The sequence below is a fragment of the Phaethon aethereus genome, assembly GCF_964289735.1.
Source record: "Phaethon aethereus genome assembly, chromosome: 10".
NCBI lineage: Eukaryota > Metazoa > Chordata > Aves > Phaethontiformes > Phaethontidae > Phaethon > Phaethon aethereus.
Genome location: NC_138586.1, coordinates 4,076,868 through 4,101,020, shown reverse-complemented (window position 1 = coordinate 4,101,020; position 24,153 = coordinate 4,076,868). Strand labels below are relative to the sequence as shown.

At 37.5% G+C, this 24,153-nt stretch overlaps 1 protein-coding gene across 1 annotated transcript in view; it reads right to left on the bottom strand.

Moving 5' to 3' along the window:
* AMMECR1 (AMMECR nuclear protein 1) overlaps positions 1 to 23,776 on the bottom strand; it is a gene marked incomplete at its 3' end in the record, with an annotated part of 101,343 nt that extends 77,567 nt beyond the window's left edge. The window contains exon 1 of the mRNA XM_082004363.1: positions 23,378 to 23,776. Coding sequence (XP_081860489.1) covers positions 23,378 to 23,549 — 172 coding nt within the window. The 5' untranslated portion in view covers positions 23,550 to 23,776. The remainder of the gene's footprint in view (positions 1 to 23,377) is intronic.
* Between the last annotated feature and the right edge of the window lie 377 nt (positions 23,777 to 24,153).

The following is a 24,153-nucleotide window of genomic DNA, read 5'->3' as shown; positions in this document are numbered from 1 at the left end:
GAATTGCCACTTGTTACAAGTGAGAGATTGAAATTAATTTTTTAATTAAAAATCACGACCCATGATTCTTTAAAAGAGCTGTTAGAGAAATTATGATAAGAAAAATAGAATTGTTTGCAGAAGGATGTTTCTCAGTGATCCAAAGCTGCTCTGAAGGAGTGCCCTTCTTAAACAAAAAACCCAGAATGACTAGTATCTGGGGGAAATGGTATCCTAACAGACATGATCCAATTCCTTTTGAATCCAAGGTAAAATTTGCACTGAATGTAGTAGAAGTCAGATTGTTCTCAAGCAGGCAAAAAGATGATGTTCTGAGTATCTCACAATCTAATTATAAGACAAGAACAACCAGAACAAGGAAACAATGAGCCAAAATTGGGCTGCATCGGTAAGCAGGAGTGATATAATCCTTGCTTTAGTAGTATCAATTCTTTTAATAGGCACTGTGACAGGTGAGGGATTTACAAGGGTACTTAAAATAGCACGTTTAGGCTGTGGTTCCATGTGCATTTCTGCAGTAGTAGTAATGTTGGTTTAAGCAGCACTACCTCAGCTAATTGTTCTCTTTCCTGTCCCACCCATTCTGTTGTGTGCATCTGCTGTTTGTGCAGATGTGAGGCAAAAGATCAAGCTGGAAAACAATTCTTCTTTTCCCTCGATTATTTTTCAGCCAAATCAGTTCTCCAGTCTGGTTTATCAGAGGGCTGTGCAAAAATCTGTGTTGGCCTACTGGAGTAGCTATATAAATTGAGAATTAATAGCCTTGGGCAGCTTAAACAGTACTGGTTAAAAATTAGAAGATGCAGCCTAAGGTGGCATTACACATATTTATGGGGAAATGTCAGGAATCATAAAAGTATTTGAATTCTAAATAATAGGTGAAGAAAGCCAGTTCAGGAAAGATATGAAAGATAAGGGGTGGACAAAGGGCCTTGAAGGTGAAGGGAAGTAGTTTTTGCTTGAGACTGTAGAAAAGACAGACCTAGGGAATGAAAGAAAGGGAAACGGAAAGTCCTCTTTTCAAAATGTAACATTTTCCACTTTCATAGAACTAAAGGAAACATTATACCACAGTTAATTCTGTAAAAAACAAACTCTAAAAATTGAACAGTGCAAGCAGCTAGCATCTCTATGAAGTTATTAGTTATTACTCTAGTTAGTTATAATTCTAGAGAAGAGTCTGTACTTACATCTCCTAAAATTCAAAGGTTAAATTCTATCTTTGTGTCTTCCCATCATAATGATCTTTATTGGATGGGCTTGCCGTAAAACTGGAAGATTTACATGCTGAGAATTCCTTTGGCTGGAGGAGTTTCCACCCGTTGTGGAGACAGTCTAGCCACGTCTTCCCTTGCCCTGCAGCCTACAAGGCATTATGGCTGTAGCTAGGGAGAAAGTGGGTTTGCCTGTATTACTTTCTCACATTGTTCCCAAACTGGTCTATCATGCTCTTGAGGCTCATATGAGTTTTCCTCACTACATTCTGCTTAGACAGAATAGTTACTGTTCTTCAGTACACTCCCTGCCTCAGCTGTCCCCAGGAGAAATTAGATGCAGCTCTGAATCTAGGCCAGAAAGTGTGCACAAAATCCAATAAAGTTAATGAAAGTTAACTTGCACATGTCAGAGAACAGTAATTGTTCCTACCAGTTAGAGGCCATATCCTGCTATTGTTCTATATATCAAGACCCTATTGAAGTCTCTTCTAAAAAATCTTGTACAAAAAGTCATCTCAGGATGTGATACCAGCCAGCAGACAAAAGGTCCTCACATGCTGTGTTACTGGCCCTGTTTCATATTTTAAGCCATGTTATAATTTCACCATACTGTGATTCTGATCTGTGTTATTTTAAAATTAACATTGTTTTACAGACATTTTTCACTCTTAGGCGAATTTAGGGTTTGGTCCTGTTAAACCATCTGTGCGTGGAGCTTGCACTGCAAAACTGGGTGTCGGTTTGTTAAAACAACCCCCACAACAAAACACCCAAAACAAACAAACAAGAAAACCAAAATGTTATTTGTCAAGCTAAATACCTAGGACTGGACAGTTTTCTAACTAGAGATAAAAACATTAAATGTGTGAATGGAGTCAGAAAAGTTATTTAATTAAAAACCTAAGGATCAAAGCACTTGCGATAAATGAAAGGTGAGACTAGTAGTAGCAGCTTTTTAATGGAATTCTTCTCACTTAATTGTGTGAGCTGGAATGTTCTTCAAATATTATGTTAATGCACTATCCTGTCCTTTTTGAATGTATTTTTCTATTGTACAGTAGTAAAAGAAGATGTAGCTCACATAGGTATATTCTCAGTACAAATTCACCATGGTTTCATTGAGGTCAGTGGAGCTACAGTGATTTATGCTAGCTGATACATTAATAATAAGCCTTAGGATATTTTTTTTGACACAGCTGTTTGTAGTTGGTCTCCTTCACAAAATGTTTTCCACAACTGTAGAGCAACCATATGTATTAATATAATTTCTTCTGAAGAGTCTAAAGTGCTAGCGTTAAGAGTTTTACGTTAACAAATTTAGAACAATATATAGGTGTCTGTTTAACCAGTGCAGTCATACAGCCACCCCTAATGAAACCCAGCAACAATCTAATAGGACACAACAATTGAAGTGTACTAGGAAACAATGTGATAATCAATTTTCAAATGAATGAGTAAATTAGGAGGATAGAAGGCAATTGCTGAGAATTAAAATCTGATCAGTACACCATGACTACATGCCTGTTTGTGTCTAAGAATTGCACTAGATCTTTAACCATCCCAAGTGGTCAGCACTTGATTTTATATCTCATCTGAAAACACCAAAATGAAGCTTTCATGTAAATTTAGTTATTGCAAGGAGCAGAAATTTCAGAAGAGAGGGAGTGTTAGCAATGTTAATTGATTGTTAACAATGTTAATTGATTAGGGTGACAGAAATGCTCCCGTATAAGGAAGCTAATGGGCATAAAATTTTGATCTTCCTTTTGATGTAAGACTGTGTTGAGCTTCCTTTTTCAGATGTTATTTCATTTTCTTGTGAAATTATTTAATTTCTTTTGGCTGCTGCTTTTGCTATCTTTTTGCACATGTTATCTAGCGCCCGGTGTGAAGGAATTCCACCTCCATTCCTCTAATGGCCAGTTCTTAGGTTAGGTTCATGCTCCCTTGCTCTGGCATTTTACACTGCTCAGAGAGCATCGGAGCTGTTATCTCTCTAGTCCTTTCAGAGAAATGAGATATACTGTTCTTTCCTCCAAAGACTGAAGAACTTTTTTCTTTAATCTTTGTGAGCAGCAAAAAAATCAGTGAATCCTTCTGCTTGCCCTTTACCATTCTCACTTCTATAAAAGAACCTGTTAATCTTAAGATTGCCAAGAACTGCTTCCACTGTTCCAGGTGGGAACATCTTATCACTTTATATTGGATGTTTTTAGTCACACCTCATGAAATATTTTGGGTATTGCTTTGGAGGAATGTTCATTAGCTGCAGTAGACTATTGCAGCTTATGACTGACATGCATGTTTTTCTAAGTATTTCTCCTTGTTCAATATAGTAACGTTATTATTTATTGAACGTATTTTTCCCTTTTTCCCTAGAAGTATTAGCATTCTTTATACTCAATGCCTAAATTACTTAACCTTCACTTCCAGTGCTTCTGATCTGTATATGTCACCCTGAATGTCATGTCGATCCTCCTTTCTGTGGCTAGTTTTATAAAATCACCATTTATATCACTTTGGTGCACTTACCTTTCTCTTTTTCTGCATAAAATAAAAACTGACACATGCCAGTGTTTTGCCATAAAGGTGCTGGTGCTCCAGCACTATCAACCTGTAATTGCTAAAAGCACTAAATACACTATCTTAAAAGAGCCTAGAGATATAAATAGAGTATCAATTAATAGCAGATGTTACCCTTTGTGGCAAAAAGCCAGTGGGGTGCCAGCAAAGCCTTTCTCACTGCAGTTGTTACTTTCATCACTGGCAATTTGCTGCCCCAGTAAGGCTGATCCTCACAGTACTTCAGGGTCACCTCTCACCCTCACCCTATCTGCTTTCATGTATTCAGTCCTGCAAGTTATGCTTTTTTTTTCTTCTGGGTGTGATAGAAAAAGCCAAACAGCTCACGTGCACCACATCCATAACTCTTTCTTGTATCCTTAAGGCTTCAGAGGAGGCTAGCAAGCCTGAACCCCAAGTCCTGCAAGCTTGAATCTGTGGAATAGGTACCTCACTTATTCATAGTTACTTATTCGTAGTTTTATTGCTTCCTTTCTGTAGAATTCATGTTCTCCAGCATAATATTTTCTAATGTGCTTTCTATTGCAAAAGTCAATTGTCCTTTCAGACAGGTATAAATCAAATTACTCCAATGAAGTCAATAGCATTTCACCGTTACAGAATGATAAGTTCAAAATCAGGCCTTTTAAAACTGTAGGTTCTCTTGTAAATTGATGAATTTGTCTGTTCCTAGGTCTCCTGAGCTATCCTCTGCTTTCAAGGAAAATGGTATTTATATACATACATGTCCGTACACACATAAATTCCATTAAACAAAACTGTATGTGTTCTCATTCTTCTTATCTCCCACATTTGTATTCTCACTCTAGGGAAGGGCCTTCAGTCTCCCTGCTGGTGGTGATAATTTTTGATACGGTTATTTAATGTGTAGAATGTTTTGAATAAAAAGCGACTGATAAACATGCAAGCTTCAAAAAAGTTTCACCCAGTTCTTGGCATAGTAGTGTTAGCCCTCTTGTGCATTCTTCCTTTCATTCACTATTCCTGATATTCCTATTTTCACATTATCTATATAACCCAGTCCCTCCTATCTGTCATTACAGCAATTTGAGACAGACCTTTTGTTTTTAACATGATCATTATTTAAATAAAGTAAAAAATATTGTATAAGAGTAAAGTAAATAGCATTTCTTCAACTATGAAAGAAGTCATAGCATTCAGGAAGCACTGTTGCTTGTTATGTTTTTCTGCTAACCATTACAAAATGTGAAGTTACAATCTGTACCATATAGAAATATCTGTGATCATCAAGACTCCCATCTGAGCTTTGGTTTACATGCTTGTTTTTCTCAATGGTTTCTTCATGGTTAATATTCTAATAACCTACTGACTGCCAGAAATTCCACAGGGGTAACATATTTTGATTTAAACACTGTATGTTTGATTTGAGGAAATTACCGTTTCCATGCAGGAAAAAGTAATGAGATAATCCTTAACACTAAAATCATATCCTTCTTTTACTTCAACTGAAAAAAAAATCTTGTGTATTTTAAAGTAAAACTATAAATACATTAATCTAGTGGTTCTAATTACAAATGGGATTCTGGATTTGTTACTATCTCCCTTGAAAATGGATCTTTATAATAATTCATTCAGTTTGGTAGGATTTCTAAAGAGCATTTTGAGATTGGAAGAAGTCATTGTGACATACTTGAGGAGAAGCCTAGCACAGCATGTCAGATCTAAGGAACTGGTGCTGAACTGTTTCAGGGTTGTCATTTCATGGAGTTAAGTCCTTACAGCTAGCATTCAGTTTAGATTAGGGATTAAGAAGAAATTAGGAAATAATTTCATTTAAAAAAACCATGTATTTAACTCTGGAAAAAAACAAATCAAAGTCTGAATTCTCTGTTTTTCTATTGCTTTGTTTGTTTTCACAGGTCAAAGTCTCACTGTCCAGTGTCATCACATTCAAATCCTGTGGTGACCTGTAAGTATCTCACCTGTAAATTTTCTATTGCAACAGAACAGCTGCATGAAAACTGTTGTGATCACCTCATGAATACTGAAAATGTGTCTTGCATTGAACTATCATTAGGCATTATCTACTGGGGTACGGTTTGTCTTGTTATGTTCAGTGCATGTAGTTCAAGCATATATGCTTATAGTATAATACAGCTACATTTTTAAAATCTAGCTCACGATAATCTCATTCATTGCATTTTAAATGGAACACTCCCAGCTTATCAAATCTACTTCTAACTGTTTCTAAATGTACCCTTACTTTAAACCTAGTTCTTTACCTGGTTAAATCAGAACTCAGAGTTATCAAAGAAAAATATTACATTTGCCCTTTGATGAACAATTACCAAGCGTTAAATGTTTAGATGAAAAAATGGATAACATTTTATTTTATGAGTCCACTAACTAATAGTGAATTAGAATAAAACTCCTGTGGGAACACATTTGACATTCACATGAATAACAGATGAGTTCATTATGATCCCCTGCTTATAAAAAGAATGGCAAATGAATTCATAATTATTAAGCATTTAAAAATAACACATTCCCCCAAAAGATAGAATTCTGCATTAAATACTCGGCTGTAGTTTAGCTGCAGGGCTTTGAAGAACCTGAAATGAAATGGTAGCAGAGCATATAGCTGAAACTGAATGGCAGACTGATGATTTGGTCATTTGCCACATTCTTTAACTGCTTGGTAGCTAAAGTAGTGAAGATTCATATTCTATTTAATGTATTTGAATCAATTCTGAAATTTTTAGATTCATCTTGCTTCCAAAGCAGAGAATACAGATTAGATATATGGTGCACGAATGGATTATGCTGGGTATATGTATAAAGAGGAGGATTACAGCACATACGGCTACTGACGTGTACTCGTGTTATAAGTGCCTGTGGGCATCTCATTTGAAATATATATTAGAGTTGAATTTTGTAAGCCTTTTTTGTTGATGGATATGTGGTTGTATAGACGACAAATACCATTCAGGACAGTTATTTTGATAGAAGTGACATTCTCAAATACTTGCCAAGCTGTCACATTAGCATACTGCTGACAGCCTGGCAGGAGACAGCTCTTCTATGGATTGTAACCTCTACCCTCTGGTGACACTAAGAGCACAAGGGTCTCAAAGGTTGCCTTGTCTGCCAGGCAGAGAAGGAAGTATGAAATGCCTAGAACAAAGTTCAGAGAACAACACAAAGGACTTGCAGAGGAGGAGAAGAGGGAATAAGGAAAATCCTGTTCTTCGAACTACCTGCACCAAGGACAAGAACAGAAAAGGGATCTGAAGTAGATCAAATTAAGAGTCTTCTAAGTGCTGTCAGCACTTAAAGAGATGCGGAATTCTTGTCTCCCCAAATCTTACATGTGATCTTGATAGACTTTATGCAGGTGGAGCAAAGAAGATTGTGATTTCTATATGAATTCTGATCCCATGGGGAGCCCTCCTTGGTTATCCAAGGAATAGAGAAATAATGCCATATGTGACTTCTGTATTCCTCTTCCCAGTATAGAGGTAAGGAGATGTGTGAAAAACCTTGTATGCATATAGATTTTAAAGTCACATTGCTACCATGTTTTCCCAAGTTTCCCTTCTCCGTAGCAGCAGCCCAGGCTCTAACACAGCTATGTTGCCATCAACTGTGTTGTCATGCTGGTATCAGGAGGAAAAGAAGCCATGTCAAATGTGATCATATTTGTATTTCACTCCTAGGTCTGAAGCTGCAGTCAGTCATGAGGTGGACTCCATGACCGACCTAGGCTGTGTGCTTGAGAAAAAGGTCTGTAAAAACAAAAAATGCAGATTAGGGAGGAAGTAGAGAGGGAAGGGTCTCAGGATTGTGGAGCATGAGGGCCATGCTGTACAGTCATGAAAAAAGTCACAAAGACTAGAAAGATATTAACCAGAACAGAATTCTGTAACATATTAGTACACTTTTGTAGTCCTACTTATATAGTTTTCACTATTAGGGAAAAATAAATCAAAATATCAGAGAAGCCGTTTGTGCTGTATAAGGTTTGTGGAATTGTTTAAGAAACTTAAATGATAAAATTACTTCTTTCTGTTTTGGAACAAGAATCACCAGGTGAACTTTAGAAGTTCATAGCTGCCAGTGGAAGAATACGATTGATACACTGCTGAATTAAATTCCTTTTAATTTAAAAAGTCTGTTGGCATTATCTGATTGAACTTCTGACTTGATCTGGGTGGGTAGAGTTTGGTTGTATTTCCAGACAACTAGGGCTGAGATGATGCTTCAGAGGGAGGTGAAAAATGCCCAAACCTAAATCCAATAGATAAAAACTAATTGTGCATCAGGGAAACCAACTCCTTCCTGAGTCGTGTGGATTGCTGGCTGAAGTATGTGGTTTGATTAGAATTATGGCCTTAGTACAGAGTTTCAATTCTTATGGGCCCCCTGAGGACAATGCAGGAAACCTGTGATGTATGAAGCAGGTGGTATGAACCATTGTATTCATACATTCACAGATTCCAACACCAAGGAGATAATAACAGCCGCTCGTGCTAACTATCCTACATGTACCTTTTTTTCCTCTGAAAGATAAATTAAAAGTTTGGAGGTTTGTTTGGGGTTTTTTTTGCAAAGCCAATTATGAATGCATTTCTTATGTAACTTTTAAAATTTCCATTTTAAAACATTTAACATCTGTTGGAAAGATAGTTACTTTTTTATACAGCATTTAATATTACAATGTATTTATGATTGTCAATATTTGAGGTACTTGTTATTATAAAGAAGTGCACAAGAAGAGAAATGCTGTGATAGCTCTCCAGCAGATGACAGTGGAAATTGTATGTACTTTTCACTTATGAAAATCTGATGTTATTATCTTACTATCACCACTTAGAAGTTAGGACATCAGAAGACAGTCTGCTTTAAAAGTGTTAGGTAAGTCACTAAAGTCAATGTCATGTCATTGACGTGATGACTCTGGTCATCAGTGTCCCAACCATATGCTCCCTCAGCAAGGCCACTGCTGGTCATCCCCAACAACAGCGTCCAAAAAATTATCATGAGAAACATTATCAGATAGTTTTCTGTTTGTTACCAATGCATTAGATTGAAAGTAAATTATTCCAATGTTTGCTTTTAATTTGCTAGGTAAAACAGGGTGGCCTGTTGCATCACCCTTTTGTGGAAAAAGGGAATCCATTTCATGAAGGTTGTAGAAAGGTGTAAATTAGTTATTTTTTACAAAATCAAATAACTGTGGTCACTAAGATTCCTTTTGGAAAATTAGGAAAGGAAAAGCGGTAGAAAGGAATTAATACTTGGAATGGGCAAGTCCTGACTAAGTGAATCAGAGGAGCAGCCATGTCTGAGATGGGTGGGCAAAATTAATACAAAATTTACTTTATTTTTTAAAGGAAACAGGTACAGTTGTGAGGAGATTTGGGTAATTTGTATTAGGATTAAAGTCTTTGCTTCAGAATGTGCTTAGAATAAGACAAGTCTCAATATAAATCGTCTCAATTTGTGATAAGTTGTCTTGCAGCAGATAGCAAAACATGTTTGTTCTAAATCTTATGAAACAATAATTATGGTAAGTAAAGACAATTGGCAGTGATTGAAATACTAATAATACACTGCATTTCAAACATTTTTTTAAAGTGACCTCAGCCTGTTATTTTACTGCCAATTGTAGAGAGAACAAACCTCTCTCAAATTGCATTTGTCTACCACTGAAATGCTCCGATAGTATACACTACCCAAATTAAGGCTAATTGCTAATAATTTATTCACCAGAAGGTTTGCTATTATCAGCTTTGTTTATGTAAAATGGAGATTAAAAAATAGTTCTGTTTCTTGCAAACTACTGTGCAAATTTCATCTGCTCTTATTAGATGTCATTATGTCATAGGAATGATACAAGATTCCTCTCATAACAGGAAGAAAGATAATCAAGTACAATATAGGACTCAAAAATTTTTTGGATTTTAGTTGGCAGAACACTATTTATATGTGTTAAATCTGTAATATATGTTATAATCTTTCTGTTCTACTTCCAAGTAATGTTGCCATAAAAATCCATGCCAAGAAAGGAATGAAGCTTGTGAGTGTAGTTTGTATATATGGTGAATTTAGCAGAAAACATGTAAAGAAACTTTTTTCTTTTAAAAATCTTTTATTTTTGCGTTACACCATCTTACATCCCAGTGCTTTTTGCTGCTCTGATTTAAAATGTCGAGAACTCAGAGATAGGTTCATTAGGAAAACATATATATCCACTGCATCTCTACTCTTGTATTAAACAATGTAAAATCACATCTTAGCTCTTGTGAAGATGTGCTGCCTGAAATTTCAAAGAGGTTCAAGTATATGAGTTGCTCTAAGAACTATTCCTTTTAGCTGCTGTTTTGAGAATTATCTTTTTCTTTATAACATATGTCACTGATTCTCAATTGTATTTATTTCAAAGGATGTGGCCCTGCTTAAAATAAGTGGTATTTTTACTTAGAAAATTTAAAAGAAGAAAAAAAGATAAAACATTCCCCATCATGAAGTTCAAGCTATTTGATGGCCTCTGGATGTAACTCCTCCTTTTTCCAGAGTGTTGTCTTTTTTCAGTTCTAGGGAACGCACAATATACTACTCAAAGCCAACAGACACAATGAGAAGAATCCAATTCTTTACCCTCTGTAATTTAGGAACTATATTCACTAGATGATTAAAATTAAGCCATATACATCGTTACATTTATTAACATACAAATGCATTTAAATTTCTTATTTATGAGCTTGCACACCACTGTTCACAAGTGGTACAGGAAAATGTAGTTTTATGTCAGTTTATAATGAATTTGTTCTTGCTTGCAAGCACTGGAAATGTGGTGCAATGTTTGTATTTTGAGCACTGCATGAGAATTTTAAAATCAAAGTTAATTATTTATTTATTTTAGTAGGCTGCTCAGAAACATTTGCTCTATTTTTTGTTCTAGCAGCTTTTTATGGATTTTCCTTCTCTACCCATGGAAATTAAAGGCAGAGGTTTAAGGTTTTAGATCATATTTTTTGAGCCAACTGAATACATGCCTCTACATGTTAAACACTCAGTAAATACACTGCCTTTTTTCAAAGAAAAAGATCTTTCGGAAATAGCCGTTCCTCTTCCAGAGGTAATTTCACAGTTGTGGGGTTTTGCTGTGGTTCTCCTGTTGTTATTCTGCAGAATAGGGTTTTATCTGAACATTTGTGAAATCAATGGAAAGGTCGTGGGCTTTGGATTGAGGTCTCAGGGGTGGAAGACTATATTCTTTCCTGTGTCAGAGCCAGCCTAAAAAGGAGGAAGAAAGATCCCAGATGTTCATGGTTCAACTATCCTCATCTCAGCACGGATTAGAGATGTTTAGTGGCAGCATGCGAGTGAAGAATGGGGCATGGGATTCTGCCATAGCCATCCCTTTTTTCCATCATCATTATGTCAGGACAAGCGTAGAGCGGTACATGCAGGAGCCAAATGCAACAGTCTCCTTCTTCTGGCAATCTGCAAACGAAGTCTGGCTTGTACTGCCTGAGCCGTGCAAACTGGGTGATCCGGTGCCTACCTGAGCCGAGAGCCAGCTCCTGGGTGGCTGGCCTGGGAAAACCTTCCTGCGGAGAACCGCAAGAAGGGCTGCGGAAGGGCAGAGCTCCGCCTGCCGTTAAGTTTCCTTTATTTTCAAACACTGTCAGAGTCTGGTACAAACCAGTGCTGTATGTCTGTGCTTATGCAGGCTTTGCCGCATAACTTCTAGTTGACCGGAGAGTTAAAAATAATCCCTGACATAAATCAACTTCATCCTGCCTCAGGACATGATTTAAATACCTTCTTCTGGCTGTTCTTCCCTCTTTGTAAAAGCAGCAAATTCACTTTCTAGCCTTCACACTCTAATTCTAGAAAATGATTAATGAAGAACTCTGCCACGGTGGAGGTAGAGCTACTGCTGCTCAAGGATACAAGCAATATCAACTAGGGACACAGCAGCAGGAAATGGAAAGGTATTTTAGAAAGGCTCTTGAATATTTCCTTTCCCAAGATTGTAGGGCCAAAATGTTGCTTGCATTTATGAATTCAAGCACGACGAAAATTCTGAACGATTTTTAAATTCCGAGAATAACAGAGGTTTGAAAGGACTGGGACCATTTTTGAGATTAGGTTGAACTAGACCAATAGTATCAAGTGAAATAATAGGAAAAATATTAAAACATTTTCACAGTTTTTAAAGGAAATATTTCAACATTCTTAAAATGAAATTTTTCATCTTTTGAAACTGAAATACCATTTTCCACTTCAAAATTAGTCTAAATTTAAAAATGTATTTTTTTTAAATGGCGTGAAACATTTGTGATTTCAGCAGGCTACACATGAAAAGAGGATCTCTTAGTTCTGATGTGATTGTGGGATAACAGCCTAATGTATCATTAGCTCAGTATACACCGGGTAAAAGAGACTTATCGGTCACAGATCTTTCCCCTTGTCTTCCTATTCTTGTCTTTCATGTTCCTCCTTCTCTTGTCAGCTGCCAGTTCATTTCAAATAAATACAATGTTTAAAATTTTCATGTAAAGTTACAGAGCAGGAGATGAGAACTCCAGGTGCCCAGTGAGACTCTCTTTCTCGGGCTGATCTGGGCAACTCAAAGGCTAAATCTTCAGATCTGGGGGGTTTCTCCTGTTGTTTGTATTGACCCTGTGTGTTTGACTTGAGAGGATCCTAACAGATTTCAGAAGATGTTTTGCTCAGTCAGCATTGTCACTACAATGCTGTGGACCTTTGGAAGCTCAGAAAGCTGATACAACTGCCAAGAAGGCTTAGCACACCTTTCCTAAGGGAAGTAAAATAGATAATGAAATAAAGTGCTACATGTCTCCATTTAGAACACCACTTCAGCATGTATGTGACTACAAATTTGCGTGTAGGATTCCTCTCTCTCATACAGTAGTTGTTTGGGTGGTTGTTTTGGGTTTGTTGCTGTTCTTTTTTTTAAAAAGCATTTTAAAGAAAAGTTAATAGGGTTGATCTAGTAGCTAAAATCTTCAGCAAGAGGGTGATACTATGGGCAGTGAAAAACTATTACTAAGAGCTAGTGTTTGTAATCAAAACAGCTAATAAGAGTTTGCAATCTAAAGAGACAAAAATGAGCAAAAAGAGAGAGGAAGGGAGTGCTGTCAGTGCAGTTTTACAGATGGAGAAGGGGCCAAGCCTTGATTCACTGAAGTATGGAGGCAGAACCTGATTTTTAGCATTTCCAAATGTGTACGTTTCAACATATTCTGTTTGATACTGGCAATGCTTTATGCCTACGCATTTCTAATTTTAACTGTTCTGATTTTTTTTTACTATCAAAGAGAGGGGTTTTTATCATTTCTCTTCAAACTGATTTCTTAAATACAGCAGAGCATCTCCATTCTCAGCACAACAGCAGATTTTCAGTTTTTGCATAGGTATGTGGGGTTTTTTTTCCCAAATGTTACTGCAACTGTTCAACTGCACACATCTAGCAGAGAAAGAAGCAGGGAGGGACAGATTTACATGCATTGACTGGATGTGTTGACTTTTCAATACAGAATAACAGGGTTATTGTATTGCATCAAAGTAAGAGTCTTAGCCTGGAAGGGATATTTCATTGACATTGAACTGTAAACATAGGCACAGTGTAATGGATCTTAAAATGGGCTGGACTGTTTCTGGATGCTTGTGTTGTTCAGTATTCATCTGAAAATCCCTATGCCAAGCATAAGCAGAGTAATGGGATGAGAACTTTTCTCAATAGTATAACATTTGTCAAATGTTCTAACATTTGTCAAACAAGTTCTAGAGTCAAGCAGAAAATCAGAAAAATGGGACATTCAAGCTGCGTGTCTTTGTCCAATGCTATGGCAGTCGTTTGAATTCAAGGATACCGAGTGTGAAGAGGTTTAGTCCTCACATATGCTTTGACACACTCTAGTGGCAGAAACTTGCAGTGCCATTTAGGCAAGGGAGCCCAGTCGATTTCTTTTCTTTTCTTTTTGATGCGAAGCAATAGTTGCAGTGGATGAAAATTTGGGTGATTATTATTGAAAGTAGCCTAGCAGCTCAGACACTACTGTTCAAGTCCTGTGCTTTCATAAAACTCGTATTTCTTTTTATGTTTCAACATATAAAATACTGATTAAGTATGTTATGACAATGTTCAACATTTGTAGAGAGTTTTGAGCAACACGCCCTGACACGAGTCATTTACGTATGGCCACAATATACACGCAATATATCAAAGTCAATAAACAACATCTATCCACAAGTCCTAGGCACTTATCCCTTAATGGTAATGGATACAGATCTTGGCCAACCTCATCTTTTAACCAACCATCATTAAATAGTAAATCAATAACCACATAAAAAATGTATTTATAGGTAAGCTCTAAAACCAGTGGTTTTGCTTATCAAACTAATTATAAATGACTCACTGTTGTGTCTTCTGAGAAGACATAATGGACCACTTGGCTGCCTCAGTTGTCTCTTTATTTTTCCCTTCATACAGCTACTCTGTGGCAAAATCCCTCAGATAATACAGTAACGTATCGAAATATAAGCTTTTTCATCACAGCAATTATAAAGATAGCCCAACCTATGGTGCAATGTTTTCTGCAAGATCGAGAACTTTCTGTTGCAATACTTTTGGTTTGGCTGTGGGCTACTACTGATCCCCTAGCGTCATTGCTGTCAGTTTGGGTTGCAGCAGGGTGGAGTATCTTTTTGTGTTTTACTGCAATTCACACACTAACACGACTAACGTATTTTGCATAGCACAACTCAAAATTTCCCTTCCTCAGGAAATTTTGCTGTTTTGAAACTCTTATTTGGTTGCATCACAATGAAAACAAAACCCCATTTCCTGCAAAACGAAAAAGTAGAAACATTTCATTCTGATTTAATGTTTGACTTTATTAGTGTTGCTTACACAACCCAAGCAGATTACATGTATCTAAGGCTCTGCCTGTTCTTTCTTCCTCGTTATTCTCTATTTCAAGGACTACTCCTATTCTTTCTTCAGCCTAACATGACCGGAGGTTTCCTCTGCGGTAAACCTGTCTGCTAGTCAGGATCATGGTGGGGAGCTTTATATACCCTAATTTCCCATTATCTTTCATTTTCTTTTTGCTAAGGATTTGTACCTTTTTCCATCTGACATTTGGAACCATTGCCATGAAATCATACGTTAGACTTTATTTTGCTCAGTCATTAAGCAACTTTTGAGTCTTGATTTCTGATTATCTGGATATAAGAGAGTCACATAGATATTTTAGACCGGCTCTTGCTGCTCTGCCTCTGAGGCTTTTAAATTTTCTTTTTAATGAACTTTTCTCTTTGGGTAAGTTAGTCCAATAACAGTAGATCTAAATGTTCTATATAAATGTAGATACTTACATGAAAATATGCCTTTCCCCCAGCTCCCTGTAGACACTTACTTTGGATTTAAGAGTGAGTAGTTTTTAGGCTGGTGCAATTCAACCCTAAATATTGGAAAGCTGCTGACCCAAAATTAGAACTGGGGTGAACAAGTAAATCTCATTGAAGTCAATGGGAATACTGCCAGTTTACACTGGGAATGAATTAGGCTTTGGGTTTTTTGCATCCTTGTTTGAACTATCATTCTAAAATAGCATTGTCAGGCTAGATATATCATAGATTTGTAGTTATGTCATAATAATTATGTCATTATTAGTGATTAGATCAGTTTGGAGGTTTTTTTCCTTGTCCTGTTGCCAAGTTCCATGAGGACACAAGCTGTGAATTAGATTGGAGCTCTGAGTTCTTTTTTCTTGTGGAGTGGACAAGGTACTTCCAACAACAGGTATCTGTTATGCATTCATACATATCTACATGCAGCTCTGTGTGGGTAATACATTACTTTTTCTCATTGTTCTGTAGTGATATAACTATAAATGGAATGGCATTTACCGTTCTCTGGGATTTGTGCTATCTGGAGATCCATGCTCCTGGTTAGCATAGCTGAGAGGGCCTAACTTTGGGGAACAACTCACTGCTCAGTTAGTTAAGGCAACACTGTTCAACGTATGTCTCATGCATCCCAGGACTGTAAATATTCCTTTACACTAGTGTCTGTTCATTTTTGACCTAGACCCTAGTCCAAGCAAAGAGTAAATCAAGTCATAAGAAAAAACAAGAAAATGATGGATGACTGAGCATCCAAGAATACCACCTTGAAAGTTTCAATCACTTGTATCTAATGAGGCATCAGTTGTTAGCCTAATGTCTGGACTTTGTAAAGCTGCAGAATGGAGATTATCTCCTGGCATTCACTGATGGAATAATCAGTGTTGAACTATTCAACTTTTGATAATTTATGTGCTTGCTTTGTCCATCTTTGCATTTTAAACTAATGCCAGATGGCTCTATAATTTATTTTTGCATCTGCTTTAGGCTTCCATTATAACTAAATGAACATTTGATTATTGCATGTCAATGTCTTAAAAGTCCCCTTGGGGGCTTCCTTGATGGGAAGGGGTCTCTATCTCTTTGAGACAGAAAGGGTCAGACTTGGAACAGAGAAGTTATGATCTAGAGAAGGCTAGAAAAATTGGGTGTTTCAGTGGACAATAGGAAAAAAATTAAGCATATAAATAACTTGATTACCTTTGGGCAAATCATCTCAGCTACACCACGGATTTCTGTCCTCTGGTGCAGTCAAATGAGTATGACTGTCCTGCACTCAGAGCCAATTTGGATTCCAAAATAAAATAGCGCTTTTCACTGCCAGTTTAATAAAGGAGACTGGTTGACAGATTCTTCCATCTGGTATGTCCAGACCATACTTTGCAGTGCAGATTTCACTAACCACGTTATCCTTTATTTCTTTGCAAGGTGAGAAATTAAGCTTCTTTCTTCCCTTTCCCCTGGACAGAGAAGAGATTTTTTAAAAACCACCAAATAAAGATATTTTGGGCTCTGAGACTACAAACTTGGTTATGTGGCTATGGTTCCATTCTTTTACTTCAAGGTACTAATCCTAGGAGGCTTAATTTGGAAGTTTTAAATAGTTCTTTCTTCTGCTTAAACAGTTTGGTTGCCTTCATGAAAAGGGCAAGTTTACGGTAAAATTCAGGAAATACATTACAAAAGTACCCAGGGATTATAAGGGAAGCCAGTGTATTGCAATCTAAAACTTCTGTGAAGTGGCTCATTTATTTGCCCCATGGCTCTGTGAAGTCACTAGATAGACAAATGCATTATGTAGATAGAGAGCTGGTGACAGAGGTTATGTGATGCCCAGGGCCATTCAGTGAGTCAAAGCTGAGCCAGGGTGAAGTTCCCATTTCAGTGTGCCTATTAATAACACCAGCACAGGCAAACTACATGAAAGAACTTAATTTGGGGGCTGTGTGATGTCAGCATACTCTGCAAGGCTGAAATATCATTTGTTTCCATCTAATTCTAAAATGGTTAAATTATTAGACATAAATATGACTATCTTATATGAAGTCATTCTCATACTCAGTGGTAATAATCTCTTTCCTCTTTCCCAGCTGAGGCCTTTGTTTTTCCTTTGCAAACAGAAAAATTATTTGTTTCAACCCTTTTATACCTTCAGATTTTGAGGACTGACAGCTGAATACTGTGTCTATTGTCAAGAAAGACATAGTCACAGCATACATGATTTAGGGATAAATGAGAGACAGTGTTAATGAATTTTGCCTGCATTTGTTATCCTTGTTAAAAGTAGTATTTATATTTAGGAGACCGTTGCTGCATTGATGTATTATATTCTTTGACTTAGTATACTTTATCTAGCTTTAGATAAAAGTTAGTGACTTGGGGTACTAACAGGAGATGGCAGAGGAAATGGTATTGCATAATGAGGAGAAGTCGTACTTAAGATCTGCTGTAATTCATTAGTATCTGTCAGTGACTTGATTTAGTGACTTGGGCTTGAACTTTACAGAATGAATACCATTTTTAGATGCCTTTGCTAATGGCTCTCCTCCTTGTGATTGCTGGCCTGATCATCATATGTAGTAAAACCAAAGTCAATCAAGAATCCGCAAGATTAGAGAAATATCCACCAGAGCTGACTACAGAAAGGTTGTCAGATTTGATGGGGAAGGTTAAGGAGTCTGTTGCAGCTGTGTTTAATTGGAGCCAATGTCTAGAAAGCCGAAAGATGGTATCAGGGGTTGTATCTATCTATCTTGCAGACTGCAAAGCATTATCACTGAAAGTCATGAAACGTTAATGACAATGGTTTGTTCTCTCAACTAGTTTTAAGGAAAATTATTGAGTGATTCAACTAAGTCAGTCTTTATATAGGTAACATTTTAAAGTATCCAGCTTACCTTTTTCAACAATTTTACTTATTTTGGCAACAAATTTGATACATTAAATGCCAGAAATTTAGTCTTTTCATCCAATGGATTTATTTCTTTTCAGTGCAGTTAAGGTAAAATTACCCAGTGACTGCAGCTGAACTGTTTCTTATAGCTGCTGTTTTATGTAGCCTCAGACATGTCATCTTTAAATGGATCTCTCTGATATATTGTACTCCCTGTTCCTCCTGTGAGAGCTCACTGCCTTGCAATCTGAAGATAATTTAAATACTTTAATATTATGGAATTTGCTGTGACTGATTCCAGTTTTTGGGATGGAATTTCAGTCATAAATTTTTCAAGGAAATCTTTCAAAAGTGAATTTGAAAAGAACAGCCATCCATTTCTAAAGGTTAATTGCAACAGAAATGCTGACTTCTTTTGAAGGCTCTGTAGAGCCTTCTCTTTATTGATACTGCAGCCTGTGAAAAGACCTCTGAAGTACGCAAGTCAAACATACTGTGATCTATATGGCAGTTGTAGAACCTATGTAGAAACTGAGTTGTTATACTCTGACATGTTTTTGACAAAAATTTTAGCCGTGGTGCTTGAGGTCTGTTGCTTTGGTGTCAGACAGACAAATCAGTCCAGACCTATGCTACAGTCTCTGTCTCTCATCCATGTGGCATTCCATTTCATTTTCTTTTGGGGAAAAAGGAAGTAAGGGTCTCATGCGCTCAGTCTTCCACTCTCTCCACAGTGAGGGCAGCCTGTTGGCCTACCAGGTCAACTTGGTTTTTGAGCCAAAGAGAAAAATCTTAACATGAAAATAACTTTTTGGTACTTGTTTACACTTAAAATACATTCAGTATACCCTAATCTGTGCATCTGCATAACAGGTTTTCTAGATTCTTCAGAATATCAACAAGAACCAAGTTTGCTCCATTCATTCTTCTCTAACTCAAAGTACTGGTTTTATGGTATGTCTTAAAGAGGCTGATGTTATCGAATCAATGTTATCTTAATCTTTGTATAGACATACAAGTGATGTCAAAAGGAGGAGCATTTGCTAAAGTAAATTACAGCACCCATCCATTCATCCATGCATTACATCCAGGAACTGGTTTTTATCTCACTTATATTAACATGTATCACATTGACCTAGAAAACTCCTGGAGCGATTATAGTTTTGCAGCAACTTGCAAAAACATACAGTGCTTTTGGTAGCTGATCATGCTTCATCTTAAAAAAAAAAAAAAAAAGTCAGTTAGGATTCTTGCTCCCATCTCACTCCTTCAGTGTATTCTCCTAATTCTAGTTGCTATGTTTGATTTATATCTGTTTGTTCTTGGGCCAACATTGTCATACATCTTAAATAATTAATTTCCCTGATGGTATTTTTACCAATAGCACTCATATTCCTGGCTCATTGTTATGACACTTACTGATCTTTCTGCATTAATATTATATAATATTCCAGTTAGGGACTCACCCATACTTACAGGATGCCATCAGTGCTATACTGTCTCTACTGTCTTTAGCTTTAGTGGCATACTGTAAAATGGATTTGTCTTTTTCTCAGCTGTATCATATTGGGAAGTGTTGGGTGGAAGCAGCTGCACTTTGCTTGTCTACCTGTCGCTTCCCACACTCCTCCCAGGATGTCCTGTTACATCCCCATTCCTGTGTCACTCCCACCCTGCTGTCCAGGCCCTGTAGCCCCTCTCTCATCCTTCCCAAGTAGCCCTTACTACCTCCTTGTGCTTCTCTAACTGTTACCAGAGGCTGAGGTTGAGGTGAGAGCCAGAAGCAGACCAAGGCCTGCTCCTGCTGTGGGATGGGTGACGCGGGAAGAAATGGAGGTGGGAGGATTGGAGAGAAATGGTCTGCAGAGCATCTCCACACTTCTGCTCCCACCTGGGAGAAGGCTGGGGCCTGCTGGTGCTGCCAGGGGTCAGCAGCTACAGAGAAGACAAAGCTGAGCTACTCAGAGTAGCCAAGCCAGTGCCTACCTCCTCACACTCGAGTCTGCAGCTTGCCACTTTAGGCTGCTCCCTCATTTGCTTATTCCTGCCTCTCAGGAACCTTACATTTCTACTACATTCCCTCTCGTTTCTGTTATTTCTGATATTCCTCCTCTAAATTGATGCTGCCTTCCAGCGTATCACCAGCAAAATTTGTCAGTGTTTTATTGCAGAGTGCCGCTCTATGAGACTATTAAAATTCAGACCCAGTCCTTGAGGAATTCTTGTACTATTCACTTTTTGTTGATGATTCCTCTTTCAACCCAGTCCCTCAACTGGATTTAATAGAATTGGTTTGGTGCAAAGTGACAGCCAGGAAAAATAAAACTGCTCCTTCCATTTTAATGAAGGGCTCAGCCATCTGATGAGGTTGTTGCAGTGTAGTAAGTTACTGCATGTCAATGGAGCCATTGAGGCTATAGACGCTTATAGTCTAGCTATTTACAGAGTAATGCAGGACCAATTAAACCTTGTTTTCACTGAATTTTAAGCTAAAATTGAAAAGAGTAAACTTTAAAAAAAAGTCAGGTGAAGAGAGTATAGCTGGCCAATTACTATGGCTGTGCTCATGCACAATAACTTATTTATTGTTACTTTAGTGTGTGTCTGAGGATACCATTAAAATTGGAGGGACTCAATTCTGTGATTGTTCAAGTGAAGGAATAATTGTGGTTTTGACACATGTTCTGACTCTAGAACAAGTTTTACTGTTAGTCAGCATGGGTTCCACTTTAGCCATTTCTCTCTATATATACTTGTCTCTAGGCAAGGACCATCAAGTATGAGTTATGGAGTGCCTGACATCATAGCTGATGCTGAATTATAAATTAGTACGTTTATGGAGTCAGTTAATCTTTAGTGTCTTGTGTGTGGCTGATTTAATGTGTATGCACACACACACACACAAAAAGTGTATTCACATAGATAAGTGTATCCTCAGTTGGGAACGTCTGGAGAGTTGCTCATCCCCGTGGTCCATATTCCTTCTCTAACAAAGACAGTGTTTTCAACTTCCAGAGACCTCCTGTATGCCACAGTTTGTTTTAAAAATAAAAAGTTAATATATCCTAGATGGCATCTGCTTTTTCGTTATTCAGATTATTTCCTTTCTGCCCATACTGTGAAATAACATGCATTGTCTTTCCAATAATAATTTTTATCAATGGCACAATTTAGTATGACATTTTCTAAAATGAGCCCAAGCAAGCACCACTGGAATGGTTATCTGTAAAAGTATATTGCTGGATTGAGTTTTATCTCAGTGAATTCCCCAAACACTCAATTCTGCACAGAACTGTCCTGTTGGTAGAACTGCCTTCAATTGACTTTTGTTTGTGCTGAGAGTAACTTTTTTTTTTGAGAGAGAGAAATATGGGATCTAGATTTACATGCATGCTGTGTAACTTGTCTAATGAACTATCAGTTCCTCTGTTAACAGTAAACAATCAAATGCTTTGCTAACTTCTAGCAAAACACATCCAGCTATAATAATTTCCTTCTTCCTGCGGTCTCTGGGAAACATGTTGAGTCTCAAGATTTCCAGCAAGCTGAGTGCTAACATTTGGAATTGAGTAGAAGATGGAACTAAGGACTAAAGGATCGATTCATATTTCTCATTAAGCTAACTTCGTATCAGTGACTTCAGTGAAACTGAGGCAGAGATTCACCAGTGGGAGGAGAGAGCCAGGTTCAGAGATCAGTCTTATGTTCAGAAGCAACATAGACCGTATCATAGAAATTGTCTCAAAATTGATAAGAGTCTTTCAGAAGCAAAAATACCACTTTCAGAGCCTGATCCTAAATTTGTTGATACCAGTTGAAGTTTCACTTTTTTCTTCTAGTGCTCTGAGTTTTAAATCATGACATCCTGCATGGCTTTTTTTTTTTTTTAATATCAACATCAGAACTTTCTCCATGCTGAAAATTAAGCTTTAAAGACCTTCAGTCCACTCATGTGCACATACAGCATTTCTCCGATCCCTCCAATCAGTTTTATAAATCATTCAAGAAACATTTGCAAGCTAGAAAATCAACAAAAAATTCTCCTGTATTGAAAAGGTGAAAGCTGACGTCTGAATAAGTTCCTAAAATACTCTTTCAAAAGGCTGTGCTAACTTTTGTTTCTGCTGCAGACTGTAATGTCTAAGCATTTTGATAGGAAATATTATGGGGTTACAACTGTACAGTGGCAGACACAGGTAGCTTTTGATGGTTCACTCTATCTGAAGGCTTCCCTAGCTAGCTCTAGCGCAAAGCCAGGCTTTCTAAAACTTCTCCTAATAGGACAACAAATACAGAGTTGCAGTCAAATATTTGGATTAGGTATATTAAGCCCTCAGGGGAATTTTCTGTTTACAACCATTGTATTACTGAACATGAAAGGATAAAACGTAAAGCAATTCCAGTTTTTCTAAAAAGCCTGAAGTACAGGAAAAGACCAAAAGAATCCCTTTTCCAATTTCTGTCACCAGAGATTCCCAGAATTTGGTTTGTACATTCGTTAGACATGAACTGTGTTCATCTTCCTGCAATAGTACGTATAAGTAAAATGTCCCTGAGGATGTTAAACTATTTTTACAAGTATTTCAATAGAATAGTATGTCCTGTAAAACTGTAATCTCACCATTCTTGCAGAGCTTACTTGGTGCATTTCTGTGAGCATGTATAAAAAGAACTGCATGATAAAACCTATTCATTTTTAGTACAGCTCGGTCTGCTGCATTGGTTTTATGCTGTATATGTCTTTGTAGTGTTAGCGCACTGCTATGTGGCAGCTTAAAGGTATTTAAGCAGAGCCGGTACACAAGACAAGAAAGCTATGTATATAATTGTAAATCAGCAGTAGCAGGTCTTTTTTATAACGCTTCCATCTACTGTACATAAAACCATTCCCTGATTTGAATAATTTGCTGAGCTAAATAATAAGACTAGCAATATACCTAAAATAGGGACGATCAGGCGATAGAAATATCTACAGTTTCAATCAGGTTTACAAATTACAGATCTCAAAAGATGCTAAAATGTAAGGAAAAAACCCCAAGCCCTGGAACTGATCAAAATTAGTGTCAGTCATTGATTTCTAGAACACACAAAGAGACGGTGAGTATAAATGTATTACTTACAAGTGCTGAGGATTTTAGGGAATGAAAATGGAGACCAGGAGCTGGAGACTGCCTGCCATGCCAGCAGTGTTGATTTGGAAGCGATGGACACAAATAAACATTCAGCAAAGCTTAAAAAGCTGCAATGCAAGGCTAGCCAAAAGTGTCCATGTCCTTACCGTTCTGTGGCTGGCAGGCAATCCGTGTCTGGGAGCCTTCAGTCCCTCTAATCAGGCTCCGGGGATTTAGTTTGCAAGAGAGATTGTCCTTTAAGTGATCAGTGCGGGAAAACAGAGAAATAAAGAGAAATGAGCAAATTGTACAAGGCAAATAGCTGCAGGTCTTTAGCATGCTCCCTGCGTTTTCCTGAGCTGCATCTGCAGTAGAGAAAATATCCCAAAAATAGCTCAGGCTGCCAATGACTTGCTGAAACCTGAGAAAGAATTGCTGAATTTAAAGATCTGGGTTGCTGTGGGTGTATGATTAAAGTGAGAAATTGCTGGCAGGAAGAACCTAGGATGAAACCACATGCTTAAGGAGTAACTTGTGAGTTCACTGGTATCAGAGCATGAGCTGACCTCTGATTTCCCCCTCCTCCACCCAATGCCAGTTAACCCTTAAGAGTTCAGCATGGAAGAAAGTTCTGCAATAGCAGATGGAAGAGGAAAGATGACCAAAACAAAGTTCTTTTCAACTGTAGTATCTGTGATGAGGTGACAATATGTTATAGCACTGCCCTATTTCCTAAATTTCAAAGCAGTCAGGCAAACTGGTGTTTTGCAGAGGTCTTGGAAACCACACAGTTCTAACTTCTGGAAAGCTCAGTCTTGTGTGGGTTATATGCTAAATACCCCCTTTAAGGCATTTGTGGTCCCACAGAATGAAAGGGATTTCAGGTAAAGTTTTGAGGAAGGAAGGAAGGATAACATAACACTTCAGGAAATTTTCTGCAAAC